Here is a 24,112-nt window from a genome sequence, read left to right on the forward strand (position 1 = left end):
CTTTCTAACCTACATGATCTGGAGTCAGCAATAAAGCAGCTAAGTCTGTGAACATCACCAAAGTATTTGGGGTGGCAAAAACCCAAGCAGGCAGCGAAGGGTTTCACAAGGGCCTCTCCAAATTTGGCGAATTGGAAACAAAATTGTGAATGAGGCTTGGTGAGATGCACACTGGGGCAAAAAAATCCTAACTGATGGGGCCTGAAGTAGCCTGAAATAGCAGTGACCAACCACCAGAGAAGGGAGAGAGGGTTGTCTTTGTTGAACTCCCTTCATAGACAGACCCATCTGGCCCTCTCTTTAATGGCCTTCCACTACAATACAAATGCTTTTCTTTTCCTGGTAAGCATTCGATCTGTTGATTTGTCCTGACTTTTTAATCTGGATTAGGTTTATCAGCTGTTTTGTCTTTGTTATTTTGTTGTGTGGTTATTTTGCCTGTTCTTCTAACTGTATTATGTTAAAAGCCAGGGCTAGCCTCAACACTCAGCACCCTCAGTCAGGTAGGGGTGCCATCTTGAATAAAATATTGGGGGTGCCCAGGTAAGCCCTGCATAACTGATCATAAAACACAGCGCGCGGACACCATTTGAATGGCAATGTCCATCAACATTAGGGGGCCCCTCAAATATTTTACTGGGGGTGCAAAGGGACCTCAGCCCCTAGGAGTTGGCTCCTATGCCCTCAGGCAAGTGCCAAGACTAAGCTCCCCAGAGGGCCCACTGTGACTGACGCCTGCACCTGTTTATTTTGATGTATTTGAAAAATAATAATAATAAATTTTTATTTATATCCCGCCCTCCCTGGCCAGGGATGGGCTCAGGGCTGTTAACACTGAATATAAATTACAATAAAACATAATAGAAAAAAGAAAAAAGTCAATTAAAATACGGCTTAAAATACAGCTTAAAATGCAGCCTCATTTTAGTAAGGTAAAGGTACCCCTGCCCGTACGGGCCAGTCTTGACAGACTCTAGGGTTGTGCGCTCATCTCACTCTAGAGGCCGGGAGCCAGCGCTGTCCGCAGACACTTCCGGGTCACGTGGCCAGCGTGACAAGCTGCATCTGGCGAGCCAGCACAGCACACGGAACGCCGTTTACCTTCCCGCTAGTAAGCGGTCCCTATTTATCTACTTGCACCCAGAGGTGCTTTCGAACTGCTAGGTTGGCAGGCACTGGGACCGAGCGACGGAAGCGCACCCCGACGCGGGGATTCGAACCGCCGACCTTTCGATCGGCAAGTCCTAGGCGCTGAGGCTTTTACCCACAGCGTCACCCGGGTCCCTTTTAGTAGTAGCCCATAAATCAAGACCATAAAGGGAGGAAACACCAGATATTCACCCGAGCCAGCTGTCCATGCTGTTCCTACGTGGGCCAGCAAAAAAGCCAAGGGAAAATTTATATACCAAATCCCATATAAGGGGTCAGAGTGAGTCCAAGCCAAAGGCCAGGCGGAACAGCTCCATCTTGCAGGCCTTGTGGAAAGATGTCAAATCCCTCAGGGCCCTGGTCTCTTGTGACAGAGCGTTCCACCAAGTCAGGGCCAGTGCTGAAAGGCCCTGGCCCTAGTTGAAACCAATCTAACCAATCTAACCTCCATGGGCCGGATTGAGAAGGCGATTGGGCCGCATCCGGCCCACAGGCCTTAGGTTGCCTACCCCTGGGCTACAACAACCGTAGCCAACACCAAAACGTGGGATCCAGAAAACCAAAACACTACTAGTATCTCCAGATCAGCATTTAGCAACCTTATTTCTCATTTGCTTTGTACGCTACAAAAGCACTGGTGCCAGTAAAAAAAAATTTTTTTTAATGTGATAGTAGTTTTGAAAACGTTCCAGTTCACAGTGCTGGATAAGAGACTCTTAACTCCTGAGCACAGAGGAATGTGAGAGACTGAAAGCATAAAGAATTGTTACTAAACAATGAAAAGAACAATTCGTGGATTATTTATCTTCCACTTAACAGGCCAGTTCCTAACCTTTTAGCAGAAAAACAAATGTCTGTCCTTCATTTTGCTTTTATGACATTTGGGTGAAGCAGCCATGCTTAGGGAACTGGAATCCAGCAAGCTTCCCATTGGCTTGCCGGTCTAGATCAATGTTTGGCCAAGGAAATGTCATGGACTAGCTGGATACAGAGGAGTGGTGGGAGGCACCAGCTAGCGAACCCCAAGGTAAGAAGGCTCAGAGCCAGGAAACTGGTGGTGGGACGATGATGAGTGGTCAGATGGAGAAGATGGAGCAGACTAGGAGAAGGAGGTGTCGGAAGCTGAAGAGGCAACAGGGTTTAGTGAGCAGGAAGATCTATGGCAGAGAGCAGTCCAGAAACAGACACAGAAGCAGAGGCTGGAGAGGAGGGAGGGCGAGATAAGACATGCTGCTGAAGAAGCCAAGGAGTCTCCCCCTCCTGCTGTGACCAACTCCCCTCCCCACTGTTCTCCCAGAACCTACAGAGGTATGAAGAGGGTGGAGCAAAGACAGACAACATGGAGCCTCAGATTGCTTGTGAATGACCATGCGGGGAGGAGACAGAGAGCTGTGGGAAGGCAGGGACCTTCATTCCTTGCAACTGCCTCATGGGGGCAAGATCTACTGGGAAGAGTTGCTGTGCTCACTGTTTTGTTTCTTTGAGTAAAGAGTTCACTGATGCCTTGTGAGTTATTGCTGACCAGCGCACATCACCTGCCCTGACAGGAAATGAGGAAAATACTATTGGACCCTTGCTGGTGGTTTTCGACAACACAAGTCCTTTCAACTTTCGCCTTGGGTGATTGGCCCTTTAGCTGTTGCTCATGTGTCAGGGAGAATTTGGCAAAGCCCTTGCTCTCAAGAAAGGGACCAATTCTCAAATTTAGGCAGGGCAGGAAAGGGTGGGTATTGGCACCAGGAGCACAAACATTACAAAGCTTGTGTTTTGTAATGAACAAGGGCTGTAAGGAAGGGCAGACAAGCCAAATTACAACAGAAGGATGTCCTGTCGCACAATGTGTTACTTACACCCAGGAAGAAGGGACGAAAACAAATTAACTTTGAATTATCTCCTTGAATTTTGTTCAGCACAATGGCTTTAAAATGGGCCTCAAACGATCCATATGGCTGCTATTCTCTCTAACAATTACTCTCCCTTGTGTAGCAAAATGCAATCTAATTGGAAAATAAAAATGGTTTTTGTATACATCTAAACAAGCGTGAAGTATTAAGAGAACCACTCTCGGCCAACATGTTCAGAAATATCCTGAAATATGACTTCCTTAAATTTGCACAAATTCAGAATGTGGAGAGGGAGGGTGCTACATGTTGGAATGCTATCCACATAAAAACTCTCTCTGGCACATAGAAAACGAGCTTTTGATGAAGAAGTGAGGCTATGCCAAACCATCCTTCTCCGACATACAGGTTTTCTTCATGGAGGAAGTGTTTTGTTTATTTCATTTTGGTTGTCAGTTTGTTGTTCTTGTTGCTGTTTTTACATGGAAAGCACTTGGACATGCAACCATTCCATCTGCAGCTTGAATTAATACAGTCCAAGGAGGGCTGTGCAGTGTGAAATTTATGGATGTGTAGTTCAGTTCTCATGCTTTGCATGACTGCATTTGGTCTACAAGCATGATATGGGAAGCCACCACTGTAAAAATGTGATACAAGAATAAGGAGTTTTTGTTCCATCAGGCTTTTAATGAGATGAATGGCAGGGTTTTGGGGGGGGGGGGGGAGGTTAAAAGGTTGGGACTATTGTTAGAGAGGAAAATTTGTATAAGTAAATGAATTTACCCTTTATGGTTATGAATTCTGGAAACACACTTACTGTGCTCTCTTCCTATCATCCATCCCCTCATTGATTTCTTTCTTTCTTATTTATTTTTATTAACATGAACACATAAAAAAGACAGCAAAAGTGATAAGTGTAGCGAAGAAAAATGCATATAGAAATAGAAAAAATAAAACAGAGGAACAATGGGGAGGAAAACCTGGGAGGCATTGATTTCACCACTATTCCAGTTCTTTTTTAAAAAAACAACACCCAGAATGAAAATAAAATTCCAGGTGTTATGAAAAGCCAATATATAAGGTATACATACACTGGAATACCTAAGCAGATTCATATTTTAAAGCCTTGTTCTTCAAGACTTCTACCAAAGTGTGGGGGCCACAAATAGGGTCAACAAAAATGGTTGTGCTTCTAGCACAAGAGAGAAGATTCTGCCTTTGCCTGAAGTATCTCATGCAGATCTCCAGAAAATACAGGCTGCAACAGTAAAATGTGTTTGCTTCTGCATGAACAGGTATATTCTCTTTAAGTCTCGCTCTTCCCCAGTCTCTAAGGACATATAATCAACATATTGTTAAATGTTATGATTTATTGCCTCTGCACAGGACTCAGTTGTGTCACGTACGTGGGTGTGTGACATACCACACTCTCCTCAGCTTACGCTAATTGTTCTGCATTATTTTGAGTCCAGTGTTGTCGATATTTCCTTCTCTGTTCTGAAGGTGCAAATGCCTCCCATATTCACTGCTAACATAATGAGGGAAGCGCCAAGGGTAGGTGGTGACACAGTCCGTTTCCCTTCCACATACACAAACCTCTTGTCATACACAACCTGCCTGGGGAAACTGGACCAATGCTGGGAACAGCCAATGTCTGAATCATAAAGCAATATATTGCCCTAAAGGGACAATGAATGCATACTAACCAGCATTATAGGGGAGCTAACAGAGCAGCTCTGCACCTTCAGCAGGCAGAGGCCCTGCCAATACCCCCCTTTTATCCTACGAAGAAATGCCAACTCCAATGAATCACTGCTCAAAGGGCAATCACGCTCAAGCAAAAAGAGACGCATAACAATGCTCTATGTGCGGCAATCTAGGCCCTTTACATTCACAGTGATATTTACCAAAGGACACATTCTGTGGCCACAATGCTGAGCATCACCGAGTCCCTACGCAGCAGGGACTGCTTTTTTTTTTTTATAGCTAGTGTCACTATTTATCTTGTCCCTACCTTATGTTAACTGTCAGTGACAGCAGACCCCTGCCCTATTGATCCGTCTTCAATAGGTGTTTGTTCCTGCCCCTTTCCAAGATCCCCATGCCTGGAGAAAATATGGGTTGCAGCAATGGAGGAAATTCCATGGGAGAAAGGCAAGAGAACAATATGGGAAACGGTGAAACTGGGAAGTGATATAGCACGCTGGAAAGAACGATTAACGTAAATGTGGTTTTCTGGAGAAATTTTTAAATTTTGACTGAGTGTATTGAATTATAAGCAACAGATTGAAAAATATACCTAAGCCACCTTCTGCCTTTGGATTAGAGTAAGTCTAAATCAGGCTTCCTCAAACTTAGCCCTCCAGATGTTTTGAGACTACAATTCCCACCATCCCTGACCACTGGTCCTGCTAGCTAGGGATCATGGGAGTTGTAGGCCAAGAAACATCTGGAGGGCTGAGTTTGAGGAAGCCTGGTCTAAATAATAGAGCGAACAGCCTGTCACAGGCCTTCAAAGAACAGATCAGTACCTCACATCCAAAGGTATATCTGCATCTAGTCTATAATGCCCAGGTAAGAAATTGACAAGGGCCTGCAAATGTGTGTGGCAGCTCACCAATGGTAAGTGCATGTTTTAACCTCGTAACAACCTATGCCCTTTTCCAGAGCCTAGAGGTGTGGCAGGGTGGACGGGCTGTTCCTGCCTGTTGCATGGGCTTTGGAGAGGCTTAGGAAGTAGATAAATACCTCAAAGACTTCCTACCATCTTCAAGGACAATATGAGGTCAGGGAGAGCCCCTTCAGGCTCCTGAGAAAAACAAAGAGTCTCTCACTGACCTTGCCCTAGGCATGCCTGTGAGGTCCTTACAACTTAAAGCTTGGGGGGAAAGTGAGAACTCACCTATGAAGTTGCTCCCAACACCATGAAAGAGAAGTCCCCACCACCGCCAAGCTCAGAAGAGGAGAGGAGAGGAGAGGACAGGTGGGGTCTCATCCACACAGTGACACAGAACTTCAGAGAAACTCAGCATGGCATCAGATACAACACATTGCCCCTTCCTCTACTGCAGTGGTGGTGGACCTCCAGCTCAAAGGCCTAATTAGGTGCACCAAGCCTCTGTGCAAACCACCCTCACCTGTTGGATGTGTGACATCATATGGTCTAAGTACCTGGGATTAGGAACCACTGCCTTTCCTCCACTGCCCTTCTCCTAGTATGCAGAATAAATCACAGTGATGCGGCAGAGATATCTCCATCTCCCAAACAAAAACTGTTAGGAAACTTATTTTCTAATTAGCACACAAAACACAGAAAGCAAGAAGCCAGGCGCAAGTGAGATTACCATCTGCTCGTCCTCCCGGCTCTCGCTGGAGTCCTCAGCCTTCTTCTGAGGAGAGGATGCATGGGCCCCCGCCGCATGCCTGCCAGGGTCTGTCACCTCGCCCAGTCGCTCACCATCTGCAAAAGAAAAAGCAGATGCACCGTAGGGCATGAGAGGACAGCAGAGAAGCCATGGCCCCTACCAACCCATACCCCACAGCCATCAAAAGGCAGCAGCTCTATACTTCAGGTTCAGAAGTTAGAAGAGCTCGTGTGTCTCATGTCTCAAGAGAGGATTCTGAAAGTAACCAGGTCATGATCTAGCAGCCCAGATTTATGCCCTCTGTTTCTGAAATGGCAGCCTAAGCTGATGCAGTACTAAACAGGTTTTGGAGTTGTTGGGATTCTTTTGTTTTAAACCTGACAATTCTTGAAAATGCCTCCAGTACTTGGGTCACTAATCACCTTCGGCTATCTCAAAACCTCTCTGGGTGGTTAATTTATATTGCAGTAAAGTACCACCATCTCTCATTTGTTGTTTTGAGTTTTGGTATCTCTTTTTTTTTTTTTTTTGAAAATAATATTTATTACTTTTCCAACAATTTAAACACTACAGAAACAATACAATACAATACAAAAACACTACATAACACTAACACATTAAACACATTAAACTAACAAAACAAGACAAAAACAATTTAAAACACATCAAACAATTTCAATATCTTATCATTCATTCACTTATTTCAATGACCTCCTCACACCTCCCTTTTTGTATTCCACTTCTGTTAATTGTTTCAGCAATTCCTTTCCATTTCCTCTGCTTTCTATCCTTTAATTATCTTAACAAATTCTAACCTTATTTTTCCCTTTAATACTCTATTAATCTATTTATACTTAATTCCTTAAAACATTTCTACTAAAGCCATATAACTTCATTCCAACATTTTCTAACATTTATTAATTTTACAGTATTTCTGTAAGTAGTCTTTAAACTTTTTCCAGTCTTCTTCCACCGACTCTTCTCCCTGGTCTTGGATTCTGCCAGTCATTTCCGCCAATTCCATATAGTCCATCAACTTCATCTGCCATTCTTCCCGGGTGGGTAAATCTTGTGTCTTCCAATACTTCGCGATGAGTATTCTTGCTGCTGTTGTTGCATACATAAAAAAAGTTCTATCCTTCTTTGACAACAATTGGCCAACCATGCCCAGGAGAAAGGCCTCTGGTTTCTTCAGAAAGGTATATTTAAATACTTTTTTCATTTCATTATAGATCATCTCCCAGAATATCTTAATCTTTGGGCATGTCCACCAAAGGTGAAAGAATGTACCTTCAGTCTCATTACATTTCCAACATTTATTATCGGGCAAATGATAAATTTTTGCAAGCTTGACTGGTGTCATGTACCACCTATAAATCATTTTCATTAAATTTTCTCTTAGGACATTACATGCCGTGAATTTCATACCTGTGGTCCATAACTGTTCCCAGTCAGCCATCATTATGTTATGTCCAACATCTTGTGCCCATTTAATCATAGCTGATTTCACCATTTCATCCTGAGTGTTCCATTTCAACAGCAAGTTATACATTCTTGACAAATTCTTAATTTTTGGATCTAACAGTTCTGTTTCCAGTTTTGATTTTTCCACCTGGAAACCAACTTTTTTGTCCAGATTGTATGCCTCCATTATTTGATAATAATGGAGCCAATCTCGCACTCTGTTTTTCAATTTTTCAAAGCTCTGCAATTTTAATCTGTCTCCATCTTGTTCCAGAATTTCCCAATATTTTGGCCATTTGGCCTCCATATTGAGTTTTTTCTGTGCCTTCGCTTCCATTGGCGACAACCATCTTCGGGTTTTCTTTTCTAACAAATCCTTATATCTTATCCAGACATTAAACAATGCTTTTCTAACAATATGATTTTTAAACGCTTTATGTACTTTTACCTTATCGTACCACAAGTATGCATGCCAACCAAATACATTATTGAAACCTTCTAGATCCAACACATCAGTGCTTTCAAGAAGCAGCCATTCTCTCAGCCAGCAAAAAGCAGCTGATTCATAATAAAGTTTAAGGTCTGGCAGGGCAAATCCACCTCTTTCTTTGGCATCAGTTAGTATCTTAAATTTTATTTGAGGCTTCTTGCCCTGCCAAACAAATCTGGAAATATCTTTCTGCCACTTCTTGAAACAGTCCATCTTATCCAAAATTTGCAATGTTTGAAACAAAAACAACATCCTTGGCAGCACATTCATTTTTATCACAGCAATTCGGCCTAACAATGATAACTTCAAATTTGCCCATATTTCTAAATCCTTTTTCACTTCAATCCAACATTTTTCATAATTATCCTTAAATAAATTCACATTTTTAGCAGTCATGTTAACCCCTAAATATTTCACTTTCTTAACCAATGTTAGTCCTGTCTCCTCCTGAAACTTCTCTCTCTCATTCACAGTTAAGTTTTTCTCTAAAACCTTAGTTTTCATCTTGTTCAACTTAAAACCTGCTACCTGTCCAAATTCTTGAATTAGTTCCAATACCCTTTTAGTACTAGATTCTGACTCCTGTAAAGTCAATACTAAGTCATCAGCAAATGCTTTCAGTTTGTACTGTTTAGCTCCCACTTGTATACCTTTAACCTCTTGGTCCTTTCTGATCATATTTAACAAAACCTCAAGGACCGATATAAAGAGCAATGGAGAAATTGGGCAACCTTGTCGTGTCCCTTTCTCAATCTTAAACTCTTCTGTCACTACATTGTTCACAATTAATTTTGCCTTTTGTTCTGAATAAATTGCACCTATACCATTTTCAAAACCTTGACCTACCCCCATCCCCTGTAGATTCTTTTTCATAAAGCTCCAAGAAATGTTGTCAAAGGCTTTCTCTGCGTCCACAAATATCAAGACTGCCTTAGTATTGATATTCACTTGAAGTTTTTCTAGAATATTAATTATATTCCTCGTATTGTCAGACAAGTGTCTGCCCGGGAGAAAGCCCGCTTGGTCTTTATGAATTTCTTCTACTAACACCTTCTTTAATCTTTTAGCCAAGATATCTGCAAAAATTTTGTAATCCACATTAAGCAGCGATATGGGGCGGTAGTTCTTGAGCTGTGTCTTTTCAGTCTCTGTTTTCGGTATAAGTGTAATGTAAGCTTCCTTCCTGCTTTGAGTTTTGGTATCTCCTTCCTCAAAGCAGAACCTTTGTTATGGGGATTTCACATTTTCTTCAGTACTCCAACTATACCAGTTTCTCACTGGGAAACTGTTTTTATTAATTATTATTTCTCCTCAGGTAGAGAAGGCTATTCCAAGGTCTGCATACAATGCTCTTGAACAAATGTCATGGCTCCTTATTTTGCCTACTGCCTATAAATTTCATTAGTGACATGTGGCAACCCTCACCCTCAAAGCTTATGCAATATTGTGACCTTTAACAATACACTGTCTCTCATACAGTTGCTTGTTTCTCCCCAAATTTCTGAAAGGTCCAATGTTCCCCACAATATACTGTTTTTTAGACAGCAGGTTATAAACATGCTTATTTTTCTTACTCAACAATGTACCACTACTGCATTAATCTGCTTAAATTTTGTTTTGAGGGGTTTTAAAAAAATTATCTGAAGGTTGTGCATTTCCAGCTCAGGAAGGCACATCTCTCCTGATTACAAATGGGGTAGGGAAAGATTGAGAGAGATTCATGGTGAGCCCAGATGCCCTGCAGCAAAGCTTCCTAGTCCCCAACTGGGGGGGGGGGCAGCTGGAATATTGTGTGAGCACAGTACTAAGACTGGGAAAGCCCCAATTACTGCTTTGGAAGGCCACTAGCAGCAGAAAATAGGGAGAAAGTTTTCCTATCATAAGAAATAAAGTACTATTCACTCAGATAGCAGGCATCACACCCTTGTTGAAACATTTCCATTAGTATATCGGCCCAATTAACATTCCTGGCTTCATTCTCTCATAAGCTTCCTTGCATTCCTAGGTACAGGGATATGAAGCCCTGAATCCTAGCAGCTAAACGAGCCCATCTGGAGGGATTACAGACACTGCAATTATTAATGAGAAATCATGATACCATCATCAACTTCATGTAAACATCTGCTGCTTAGTGCACTGAGTAGTGGTATCCCAATCTTCCATACCAGACTATGCTGGTGCAACAACATATGTGCCTAAGCTCCTATGTGCTACACAAGCAGCCCCTTCCGGGCGGAAGCCAGCTCCCAGCTCCCCGCTCCCCACGGGTATTTGTGAAATGCCAGAACAGATCAGTAAAAACACCTGTACAAATTAGGAGATCTCATTCAACGTGCCAGGCTTTCTTTACAAAAAGACTGGCGCCAGAGTAATGGGGCATGAAAGAGGAACAGCGCTTATAGGGGTTTACTGACCAATTAAAACTACCAAAACACTTGCTAGCTGATATCATTTGTTTGCCCAATCATAATGCGGACAGTGGGTAATCACTCCTACCTTTCCCTACAATTCTAGCATAACAAGAGGCTGAAGAGCACAAAGGAACAGAAGCTTCATTCTGCAGCGACCCCCCACCCCACCCCACTGAGTCCCTGGTGCACTATCTATACTACCCCTCTGGTGTAGTACTCCTCACTCTCACCCTCATCCTGGCAAGTTTAGTCAGGATTCCCTGGTGCCCATTTGAATAAAAGATGCTGCTGCCCACCTCTGTGCCCCTTTTTGCAAGGACCCATTTTGAATCGGAGACCCAGCACTACAAGGTGTCTGGGATTCAAGGTGCATGGAAAAGAGGGGAATGTCTCGTTTGGAGGTTGGGTGCAAGTCCACAGGAAGGGGTTGCCCTGGCACCAGATCTCAGAAGCAGATAGCCTGCAGTTAGGCGAACTTGCCCTGGCTCTGGGGGGAAGGCACTGTTTTTGCAAAAGGCTCCTTCATTACATTATGCTAAGCAGCTTGCTTGGCTCATCAGTGTCATGTTTAATTATATCTAAAGCAACTGTTACATAAGAGCAAGGATAAACTCCAGCCAGAGCACAGACGGTTACAAACTCCTTTCCAACACATGGCCTTGTGCTCAGTGACAGAGAGAGCAAACACCGTGCAACACTGGCAGAGCCTCACATCCTCTAGCAGCCCTTTACCTTTCCACTAGCTGATGCTCCACAATATAGTCTCTTGTACATGACCTGTCTCTTAGGGGTAACGTGTCTTTCTTAGGCCTTCATGGCATAGCTTGAGATGCAATTAAAAAAGGGCTGTTAATATTAGGTGGAGTCGTGAGATCAAAACTTCAGAAGAGTGAGGGAACGTTTAGAGTTTTGTTGTCTTTGTTTACACAATGATAAACTGATGTCAATTATACTAGACAATTCTATTCCGGGGGGAGGGCATTGTACTCAAATAAAGCTTGATGTGGGATGCATACGTCACCTACTCACCCCAGGGAGGTTGAGTACGTCTTTAATACAGTATCTTACAGGTTCTCTGAAAGTGGTTGGGGGGGTTGTGTTTTTGGCAAGGGCTTATGCACAGGCATAGATATATATATCACAGGAATCCAAACATCTATTTCTTCTACCAAGATACAGATCTTTTTCATAGGGACAGTTCAAGACTGGGTGCAGATACCCCCTACAATGTCTATGTGTGGTCTTTTCTTCCTCAAATCAATATCGACTCTTCTTCAGTTGTACCAAACTATAGAACATTTGACCAAACAGTAAGTAAAAGAGATAGAGAGTGAGAAAGGCAGCAAATGGTCAATTCAGGAAATAAATCAAAACAATGTCAACTTCTGTACTAGAGCTCAGCATTTAAGACTTAAATGCTAGGATAAAAGGCGGCATAATATCATCTCATTATTAAATTGATGGGCAGCCTTTTTCTGGATGGGTGATCTGAGATAAACACAAAAAAGCCTGTATATCTCAAAATGACACTTTGGTGGGTGATTTTTTGGGGGGGGGGGCATCTCAGCTAATCAAGCATGGGACTCAAAGCTTAGTGACACTTGTTAATTTCGGCCCAGCAAAATGGGAATTTAGTTTTGAAAGAGGCTGGTTCCAAGTCTGAATTATTCCTCCCAAAGGCAGCTGAGGCAGGAAGGGGCATTACCACCTATTAGGAGAGGGTGTTTCTTAATTGTTTACACTAATGAAGCACTGGAGCAATGTGCTTTTCTGGAATGGGATTCAGTCACAATGTTCTCAGGGCACATGGCCATAAAGAGTTTCTTAAACGCAAAACTCCCAATTACTTCAGGATGCTATTGCGATGCCTATCGCTCCCACATTTTTATAGAAGAAGGAAAATTATTTGCATTGAGTTATGATGCAACAGATTACAACTGGGAGTGCCATTAGCCTGGAATCCCATTTGGGGATGTTTATCCTGAAGAAGACAAGATTTCAGGGAGATGTGACAGCTGCCTACAAGTATCTGAAGAGCTGTCATGTAGAAGATGGGCTTTTTCTGTAGCTCCAGAGGGCAGTACAACTAGTGGGTGGAAACCACAACGAAGCTCATTTCAGAGGAAGATCTGGAGAAACCACAGAGCCTAGGGCTTGCCGATCAGAAGGTCGGCGGTTCGAATCCCCGCAACGGGGTGAACTCCCATTGCTCAGTCTCAGCTCCTGCCAACCTAGCAGTTCGAAAGCTCATCAAAGTGCAAGTAGATAAATAGGTACCGCTCCGGTGGGAAGGTAAATGGCATTTCCATGCGCTGCTCTGGTTCACCAGAAGCGGCTTAGTCATGCTGGCCACATGACCTGGAAGCTGTACGATGGCTCCCTTGGGCAGTAAAGCGAGATAAGTGCTGCAACCCCAGAGTCGTCCACGACTGGACCTAATTGTCAGGTGTCCCTTTACCTTTACCTTTAAGAGCTGTTCATAGACATGGTGGCCTCAACTTCATGGGAGATATTTCAGTGGAGACCGGGGTGTTGTATTTGCAAGACTGCAACACTGAGCAGGGTATATGTGTGTAGATGACCACTAAAGGTATTTTCCAATGCATATGATTTGAAGTTTTAAATGAATACAAGAGCACAGATATTGTATCCATGGGCCCTGAAACATAACAGGCAGCGTACTTGGCAACTTGGTTAGGTTATTATTTTTCTCCTCGTGCCACAGACACCAGCACTGTCCTCAATCCCATAAAAAGCTTCAGGTTTCAAGAAGAGCCACAGAAGGGAATTTCCAAGCATGCAAAGTGAATGTCATTAAATTATAGGAACTGAGGAAAGACAGGGAAAACAACTACCGTCCAAACAAACATCATCCCTTGGCTTATTCCAAGACAGTTCAAGCTTGAACTTCAGAAACCAGGTTTGCTCCTATAAACTGAGGAGACAAAGAGGGATGTAGAAAATGATCTGACCTCCAAGGCTGCAATTATCAGCACTGTATTAGGAAATACCAATGAGCTCAGTGGGAATTGCTTCTGAGTAAACATGCTTAGGATCATACTGCAAAGATGCTTTCCCCAAAGGTTTTCCTGAAGTCTGTGTGTTCAATTCAGAGTACATATGCAGTAACTGCAGGCTCCATGAGAATGAGAATGATATCAGATCCTCAGCAGAATCTCCCAATCTGTCCAAAGAACCCAGACATGGACCAGCATGGCACTCTCTGCCCAAATGAACAGCTCCGTGGAGAGTGACTGCTATGCCAAACAGCTTGCAGCTTTACACCTTTTCCCTGCGTTCTATTTTTATCTTACTGTTGAGTCACACAGTGTGGAAAAGTGTGGGAAACGGCTGCCTGGACACAGACTCCGGCTCCAGATATGGAAGAACCCAGCAGATTGTCCTGCAAAGCTCAAACCCATATTTTCCCTGTGGTGGATTTTTCCTAGGTGAATATTGGAGGTAGAATTCAGAATCCATTTCAGTGTGCTCTGTAGAATGCCCTTGACACATCCACTGCACATCTGAACAGGAGGCAATTTGGATGATGGATATAAGTGCACGACCCTTGCTCACCCCCTAACCTTTGCCGAAGGCAAGGTCAACTCTGTGTCCATGTAGCCATGAAACTTTTTTTTAGAAATTCCTTTTTTTAAAAAAGAAATTGCACTGTGACCACACTCATGCTAGCTGTTATAGAGTTTCCCGAAAGGGTAGGACGAAACACACCAGCAGATTAGACTCAGATGGACGCAGCCAGAAGGTTTCTTAGGACACCTGGACTTGGCTGGGCTGCAGGCATCACAGACAGATCCTAATTGTATATTGGCAGGAGAGTGCTCTCCTGTGTAATACGAATCTCTTCACCAGAGAGCTCCCATCGCTCAAACTCACATTTACCACACTTGAAGGGCGGGAAGGACTCAATAAATTGCTTCTGGGAGGAAGACACTGAAAACAGAGCCCTCACTTACACTAAGTGGATTGAAAAGGCCTATCCACTCCATGTATTGATCTCTGCCTACGATTTGGCACAGACAAGACACTTCTGGCCTTGAAGGGACTGAACACAGCTGGGGGCCTACAGCCTGGTACTGCTGATCCAGGAAAGTCTTGGGTGGCAGGTACACCCCAGATACACCCCCAAGCATCCAGGTAACTCTCAGTCACAAAAGAGATAAAACTGGTTCTGAAATCTGTATCAGGTTTCAACAAGGATGTACACAAGGTGTTCATATTTTTCAGACCTAAGAAAGAGGGTCCAAGTTCTACTGGACTGCAGCTCCATTATGGATTCTTAATTGTGTGATTTCACATCAGTTACCCACAGAACATGGCTACTGAAAACCCTCAGAGCAACAATGTATCAAAAAAGAGATTAAACCTAACCAATAAACATATAAATTACACATATAAATGTAAAAACAATACACAAGCTGGAAGAATCGAGACAAACAGCAAAGATAGCTCATACAACCAATCGGGCTTCACCCAAAGAGACCTGCCAGGAAGGGAAACAGTTCATACAAACCTTTAAGAGTGAAAATAGAGCTAGCTTAGTGTGCTTCTTTAGGGAAGAGGTTTTGCAATGAAGATGCCACTACTGAAAAGGCCCTGCTCCTAGTTGTCAGTAATGAAACCTCTGACAAAGATGGAACACAGAGCAAGGCCTCTTGAGATGACCTCAGTGTACCAGGGTCTGTGTAGGAGAAGGTGTTGTATAACACAAGGTAGGCAAAGGCAATTTAGGGCAAACTATTAAATTCAGTATTTTGAATTTTGCCCAGAAACCAAGCAAAGGTCAAAGATATCTTAGCACAAGTATTACATGCTCCTAAAAACCCACTGCTGCATTTTGGCTAATTAAAGTTTCCAATCAGTCTTCAAAGGCTACCCCAGTAGTCTAAAATCCAGGTACCAGAGTATGCCTCATGATAGCCAAATCACCATTTAAAGGAGTGGCTGTAACTGGTGAACCAACCAGCTAGAAAATAGTACTCTGGCTGCAGCTGCTACCTGACAGTGCCTGATGTTCTAGGGGCACTCCTGGTCCAGAAATACCAAACTGTAGTATCCCTTGGTTGGAAACAGTGTGCTTCTGCATACCAGCTGCTAAAACCCACAGAAGAGCTGGATGCTGTTGTGCTCAGCTCCTACTTGTAGTCTTCTCATAGGCCTCTGCTTGGCCACTGTCAGAAAAAAGATGCTGGACTAGATGGACCACTGGCCTGATCCAGTAGGTCTCTTCTTATGTTCTCAAAATCCTTCACAGAGATTCAAAAAAGGATGTTCTAACTCCCTGATCAGCTGAACCCACCACCATCAGCACCTGTGATTTGGCAGGATTCCCACCTTCAGTTTATCCACTCTCATCCAGTCCATTATTGATCCCAGTCACCTACTTAAGGCATTTCTGTCTTCCCAGTTTTTGCTGAAAAGGAGAGATGGGCGCACTGATGACGCCTCACCCCAAAATGTCTGAACAACTTATCCCAGCAGTGTATGTAAATATTAAAGAGAACAGGATGCAAGACAGAACCTTATAGGTCAACCTGACACACTACACACACTACACTTGATCTTAGCCAAAAGGCTAAGACACACAGGAATGGAGCCACTAGAATTTGGTAATTAAGGTGGCCAAAAGGAGAAGAGGACTGGGGTTCTGCACCATTAACACTTGTGCAGAAATGGGAATTTCAGTGGGTGGAGATGTAGAAACTCTGTCCTTTTCCATCTCTGGCCATTGGTGACTCCAGCTCCTAATCTATTCAAGTGGTGCAGAAGTAAACCATGGTTGATGGTATCAAAAGATGCTGAAGTGCCCAGAGAATTAAGAGAGTCAGACTCTCTCAATCTCCCCCCACGCTTTAACCACCAGGACAATCAAGGCAGTTTTAATTCCAAAAGCAGGCCAGAATTCAGACTAATATGGATCAAGATAATCTGTGGAACCCAGAAGATCCAGGAGCTACGTCATCACCTCTAAGCTGCCTTCCCCATTTTTAAAGCTTATCAGTAACAACTCTTGCAGTTAGAGACATACTTTTGTTTAAATACAGAAAAAGTATTTTATTAAAATAAAAGTTATTTTATTTTAGCCTTTGCCCTCATGTTATGAACTAAGGACTACTAGATTGTGCCTGTTGGGTCTTTGGACCACAATAAAGAATTGAATAAATAGATTGTGCAGCGACCCATTATGCACATCTCTGAATCTCCTTGTTAGAAATCACGGATGTTATTATCTGACCCAGAGATATTTGCAGCTTCTTTTTAACTTCCAATGAAGCTAGCTCATCCCTCATGAGTTCAGGCTAACATCAGTTAATGAATGAAAATTGATGTAAAAAAGAAAAGAGGATGCAAAATCATTAGTGGTTGTTAACAAGCCTAATTCCAGGTATCTACTTGCTATTCTAACAGTGGGGTCCTGAGGCTACTCTAATTAGAATTTACCATAATAGTAATTCCTGATCCAAGTATTTCTCCCAAAGCCTACACTGATCCTTCTACTCTGCTAAAGCAAGGGAGGTTTATATATAAAAAGAGTACTTGAAGTATTAAAAATTATCCTCTCCCCCTAAACAATACCGCCAGGGCTTTTAAGATGTATTAGCTGCTTCTTTATGAAAGTTACACTAAAAGTCCATTCAAATGAGCAGTAAGGCTATGAGAGAAGCTTTGGCAGAAGGGCAAGGAATTCAGTTCCCATTCATCAAACGCCCTCCCTATCTTCAGCTGATCAGAAGAGAAAAGATGGAGCAATGAAGCTATGTTTCACTCTGTGAAAAGAGGAGCAGACATCAAGAGCATGACTGGCCATTTGGACACCTTGCGGAGAGATAGCATAGCTTAAAATTTACAATTGCCAATGTTAAATTGAGCCAGGCACTTTTGTGAATGTACTAAACAAGATCACTTTATACAAAAAAAATAAGTGCAGTAAGCGTGCTAAACAAGACTTCTGCTGGGAAGTGAAAATTAACCATCTGAGAGTGATGGTACTTGGAAGAAAACGCTACTTGGTAAAAACAGGAAGGAGGACCTCCCCACCCCCATTTGTCTGCTTTTGCAAGTGCATAAGGCTCGCTCACTACTACTTCTTCTTACAGCCCACTATGTTCGGTTATTATTTATTCATTTTTTATGATGCTAAAATATCCATCTACCCAACTGAAAAGTGTTTCATATTCCTAAGTGCCAGCACTACGTGTTCAGGCATCAGTCCTGTGGAGGGCTGGAAGTGAGCATAAAATATCTTCAGGTGCCCAAGTGTCTGATATTTCTCATGCCCCAACATGCATACTTTTCAAACAAAGAACCTCTCCCCTCTATTGCATTTCTCTGGTACTTCTCTAGCTGGGGGGGGGGGCAATTTCCTTCCATTTGTTTTCCTATTATTTGGCAAACAGCTGCAAAAACATCTCTTCCAGAATTGGGGGCAGGGAGGCTATACGGGACAGATGGATTTATGTTAACAGCGATTCCTTCTGCCAGAGGGAGAAAGTAGAAGACAGTATATGTTGGCCTAGTGTTATATTTTGTAAGTGTCAGGCAGGTCTATTTCCCATAGGAAGCAATAAAGTTTCCCAGGAGACATTCCGGAAGCCCATCTTCTGCCAAGATTCATCCCAAGAGATTCGTTCCTGTCTCTCCTTCTGATTTTCTTTCCTCTCTCTGCACAGGGAACTTCCTGCCTAACTACCTTTTAGGCATCTGTCCACAGTCCATCTATCAACACTACACATCTCAGATTAAGAATGCTTTAGCCATTTCCCTCAAAAGACTGTAGCTTCATCCAAATGAAGAGAGTCACGGGAATAAAAGTTCATTTTGATCCCAATAACAGCAACAACAACCAAGTTCTTCCGAATGGGTGGAGGGAGAGGATTATCTGATGCATCTCTCATCAATCTATTAACTATGTCAGTCTAAACTGCATTAGGCACCCTTATGTTCCAATGGTGATAATTACCGTATTTTTCGCACCATAGGACGCACCGGCCCATAGGACGCACCTAGTTTTTTTGGGGGGAAATAACGGAAAAAAATTTTTATTTCCCCCCCAGGTGCGCTGTGCTAAGCCCGAAGCTTGGGGCGTGTGGAGCTCAGTGCGCCCCAAGCTTCTGGGTGCCGGCAAGGTCTCCGCTAGCCCTGGGAGAGCCCCGCGGCTCTCCCATGGCTAGCGGAGCGCTGCGCTAATCCCGAAGCTTGGGGCGTGCGGAGCTCAGCGCGCCCCAAGCTTCTGGGTGCCGGCAAGCAGTCCGCTAGCCGTGGGAGAGCCCCGCGGCTCTCCCAGGGCTAGCGGAGCGCTGCGCTAATCCCGAAGCTTGGGGCGTGCGGAGCACAGCGCGCCCCAAGCTTCTGGGTGCCGGCAAGCAGTCCGCTAGCCGTGGGAGAGCCGCGCGGCTCTCCCAGGGCTAGCGGAGCACTGCGCTAATCCCGAAGCTTGGGGCGTGCGGAGCTCAGCGCGCCCCAAGCTTCTGGGTGCTGGCAAGGTCTCCGCTAGCCGTGGGAGAGCTGGGTTTCCCATGGCTAGCGGATAGCTTCCTGAAGCCTGGAGAGCGAGAGGGGTCGGTGCGCACCGACCCCCCTCGCTCTCCAGGCTTCAGCGAAAGCCTGCATTCGCTCCATAGGACGCACACACATTTCCCCTTCATTTTTGGAGGGGAAAAAGTGCGTCTTATAGAGCGAAAAATACGGTACTCAATTCAACAATACTCTGTGACAAAAAGCATAGTTTTAGATTGCTATTACTGCAGTACATAACCAAGAGCTCTGAGAAGGAGAACCTATGCAGGTTAGCTCCATTCCAGTATCATACTCAGTTCTCAGACAATGAGAGGAGAACCCTAAGGAGAGTTATCAAGAATTAAAAATGATAAGATTATTATATTTGGGGGCCTATGGAGTAGCCCTGGCTAAAATTAATCACTTTTTACTCCTAGCCTGAGTTCTCTAGCAAGGGAAGAGGTCCCTCTACCAAATGTAAACAATCTGTGAAAAAGACTCTGAATTGAGACACTGTATGTACTTTTTTGTGACACAAGAAAATCTTTAATAAAAACTAATCTAGTTTATTGTATGTTTTTAAAATCATTCCAACAATTCACACCCACTTGGGGACAATGGTCATCCAGCACAAACTTAAAAAGAAATCAAGCTTTACTTTCATCCGCTTAAAATCTCTCCAAAAAGACCTTTGAGAATCAGGTGGCCTGGGGAAAATGCAGATTCCTTGAAACAGAAGTTCCTGCAACCATCTTGCTATGGCAACATGTTGTGAGAATTTTCTTGCAGTGGGCCCATGGATGAAGTACGGTGGAATGGTGATACAGAAAACAGACTTCTCAAAGGTGGTACCCCATTTCTGGAATGATCCCCCCCCCAATGGTACATCTGACATTGATACTGTTCTTCTTTCAGTGGTAACTGAAGATGCACCTTTTTGCCCAGGTTTCTGGTACAGCTTCAGTTTAGAGTTAATGTGCTAATGATCACTCAAACTGTCTATCGCTTGCTGTTTATTTGTTTAGTGTTAGCTGCTGTTTTTATACCCTGTATTTAACACTTGTTTTTGTATGCAAGGTACTGTTTACACTTGCTAATGTTTTGTTGTTGTGTGTAACCAACCCTGGGACTAGTTGGTGAAAGGCATGATTATTAATCAGTTAATTAGTAACAACATCACCTCCATCCTCATCTGGAGTGGGTCCCCATTTAAGTTTGTGGCTGGTTTAACTAGGAGCAACCACTTGAGGTTGAGTAACCGCAAGGGCAGAGAGACACCCAGAACTTGCTTCAGTTCCTGGGACTTGGTGAGAATCTTCTCCCCTTTGCACAAATTTAAAAGGGGGCAAATGCTCCTCATTACTGAAGCCCCAGCCCCACTTTGTTCTCTGTACATGCCTGCCTCCATGGCATTGATGTCATTAGTATTCTAGAAGCAACCCACTGCCTCCCCCTTTTCCCCAACCCCCAGCCCCATCTCCTAGGAGACAGGAGCAGAAATATCATCCACCCAAGACCTGCATAACAGGAACAGGAAATTAAGTCTTAAAGTTCCCTTTATCCTGTTCCTAACCATTACTGAGCCTTGACAATCCGATTTCTTCTCTCGCTTTTTGGCAACTGTCTATATCGCTCAATTCCCCACTAACTTATCTCATCCCTCTCCTTTAAAAATATGCTATGAATCTGCTAGAGGTGGGGTGGGTACAGAAAGTTGCAGGGCTTTAAAAGGTGACTGATGCCCTGTGGATAAAAAGGAGAGGGTGAGGCAATTATGGCCCTGATTCGTTCTTGGATTTCACTGCAAATGGTTGCCTTGTAATAGGAAGTAAAACAAAAAGATATCGAGATATATCTATCTATAGCTATATCTGTGTCTATATCTATACTCTATATCATCTATATCTATCCACTGGTGGCTTCCACAATTAAAATGAAGCAAGGAAAAGGCAGTAAACCATCTCTAAAACTCATTGGCAGTGGTGCAAGTGGTTTGGGGCAGAAATCCAGGACGCCATTCAGCAAAGTAAGCAGAAAGGTCTCCAAACACAGCAAATCTGGAGGATTCACTTGCCTATACTGGGACTAACAACCCTTTTGCCTTCTCTTCTATTTCTCTCCCCGCCCTCTTATTCTCCACTCCCTTAACAGTGATTATTTATAACCACAAGGCAAAAGTTGTTTTAATAACTTATTTCCTTCTCACACCCACTTGGAAAGCGATTACCCACATGGGATAAAGCTTTGGCAGTGAGGGGAACAGAAAGAGTGGCCAGGGTGCTCACTAATACAAGCTCAGTGCAAATATCCATATGCTTCTGCAATGCTTACTTAGCTTGTATGAGGAAGGCCAGCAGTGCTTAAGTTTCTAAAAAGAGGGATGTGGGTCTCCAGTTTGCTGAAAAGTCAAATTACTGACCCACAAATCTTCTTAATTCTAGAATGGAGGGGTTGTTCTGGTTCAGGGGGGCATTCTGAGTAACCTTGAAGACCAATTATAAATCTATCTTTCACATACAGCCATGCCTTGACCTTTAGATGATATATAATCATACATATGCATATGCTGTGGACCTGATCCCACCCTATGCCACTTGACAAGAGAGACAGGGCCACCCAAGGCCAAAGGCTTTGCTTCCACCACTGTAATGTTTCCAAGTGCAGCACTTCTCTTTGCTCCCCTCAGGAGTGAATGACAGCTACAGTTCCAGTGCATGGAAGTCAGCCAGTTTCACAAGAGAAAGCAGGGTACTTCAGCATCTGGGGTGGGGTGAGGCAATGTCCAGTGTCAGTCAACGAGAGCCCTCAAATATTACGGGAGAAAACAAATAGGCAGTGCTCAAGGATTCCATGTGTCAGCATGCACATTACGGGAGATCATAGGGTCTGGAGGACAAAACAACTACGGTAGTCTTTGCCCTAATCTACAGTACTCAGTGGAAACCAAGCCCAAATCAATCTGCGTAAGCTCCCAGTTTCTTGGTCATGCTAGATGTGACAAACATGTACAGCCTAGGAACTGGCTTTCAAATATCCAAGGAGGAGACTTTTTTTAAAAATAAAATAAAATTCTTCTTGCCTTGAGTACTTTATCACAGCTCTGTATTTCTTATGTGTCAAGGCAATCAGGCGCTTCGGAATTTCTCTAGAATTAAGCAAGCAAGCAAACATAAACATAGTTGGTGCCATAATAATCTCCATCCCCTCCCTGGACAAGAGATGGTGGCGTGTGTTGTTAGGAGAAAAGCTGACCAGATTAATGCTGAAGCACTTATTTCCTTCTCACACCCACCACTGGTAAGCAAGAAGGTGGGTTGCCTACTATTAGGTTCTTGCTTTGCCCCAAGGCCTAAGGCACTGTGGTTATTCTGCATTAGTGTTATTAATTAATAATGCAACTCAGCCCCTGTGAAGCAGGTCTGGGAAGTAAAACACGGCATCCAATGCATCTCTGGGGAACTCAGAGGCTGAAGCAACTATCTAGCTACACCAATGCCTGCTATCCTCAGTTCACCCCATCACTCTTGAGCAGGGACACTTAGAGATGGACTTCCATGTATGAACAGCAGAGGCATTTTTCTTTGATCATAGTTAACACCCTGTCTTATCCAAGGTACATTCTTGGACCACAGCCAGAACCAGAAGCTCGCAAGGAATTGAGCAATAGGACAAGGATATAATGGGAGTATTCTGCATTCTGTCAGATCTGATGTAGTGTATAAACATGACATTCCTCACCCACGTCCGTTCTTCCAAGAGGTAGCTGATATATTTAGCTCTAAGTACAGTAGTTGTAAGTTTAGCTCCACTTTATTTGCCAAAGATTAAGTGGAAAAATCCAAAGTTTAACCCTACCATAATGAGTTTCAGACTTCTCAAAAGTCATCTTAAGAATCTCCTTGCACATGTCAAGGAATCCCAGCACACTGGAAAATATTCTATAGTATATTCCAGGATATGCACATTCTTCCAGGCTGCCAGTCTTGGACCTACCTGCTGCCCTGCATAAACTCACTCTTTGGCTTAGAAAGTGCCCAATGCTTCAGCCACCAATATTTCTACCCTCCAAGATTTCATCTGTGGTCACTCCATGTCACTATGGAACCCAAACCTAGAAATGTATCACACGGTAAACATGAGCAACATTTTGTCAGAAAGAGCCTTTAATATCACATACTAAAAACAAAACAAACACACAAAGCAAAGCTGTAGTCTCTAGCAGCACAGCAGCTGCTGCAATTCACCCAAGTGAAGTGTAAATCTCCTGGGATAGACAGTGATTTGGTCTAAAGGCAAGGGAAGCACGAAGCTGTATCTAGATGTGCATGTTCTGATTTATGCTGTTTTTAAAAGCACAAGTTCAAGATACTTCAGTCTCCCACTCAAAGGCAGACACAAGACAACCAGCAATCCCTAGCATTGCCAGGGGAGCTCTTAAATCCACATATCTTTTAAGAGGATTAAAAAAAATTGCACCAGTGCCACCAATAGTTTTTACATTAACATGACAGACAAGAGGAACTTCCTTTCTCCCAGCCTGGAAGTATGTGATAAGCAATCCATCCCAGATTGCTGTGCCCCCACCCCTTAAACATCATAGGCTGGACTTCAGGGCTTGCCAGTCAAAACAGACTAATCCAGTTCATTACCCATTTGATCTTCACTACTGTAGGCAAAAATGTACCACTTTCTCACAGTGTTGCAAGCCAGCCAGGTTCAGTGAATAGGTGTTGGACCTGGGAGATGTGGGTTAAAATCTCAGTTCATCCATGAACTCACTGGGAAGCATTAGACACGTCATTTTCTCAGCTTCACATTTCTCACATCTGTTAAAAGAGGTAGCCACCTACCTCAGATGTGATGAAAATGAATGAAATA

The 24,112-nt window shown here is 43.4% G+C and overlaps 1 protein-coding gene across 4 annotated transcripts in view; it reads right to left on the reverse strand.

Annotated features, from left to right (window-relative positions):
• Window positions 1-24,112, reverse strand: part of B4GALNT4 (beta-1,4-N-acetyl-galactosaminyltransferase 4) — a 174,640-nt gene that overhangs the window by 77,203 nt on the left and 73,325 nt on the right. For all 4 annotated transcript variants that reach the window (XM_081010565.1, XM_081010568.1, XM_081010566.1 and 1 more), the window contains exon 2: window positions 6,335-6,450. In XM_081010565.1, the coding sequence (XP_080866691.1) occupies window positions 6,335-6,450 (116 nt within the window). The remainder of the gene's footprint in view (window positions 1-6,334; window positions 6,451-24,112) is intronic.

Source organism: Podarcis pityusensis (assembly GCF_964106645.2).
Source record: "Podarcis pityusensis genome assembly, chromosome: 1".
NCBI lineage: Eukaryota > Metazoa > Chordata > Lepidosauria > Squamata > Lacertidae > Podarcis > Podarcis pityusensis.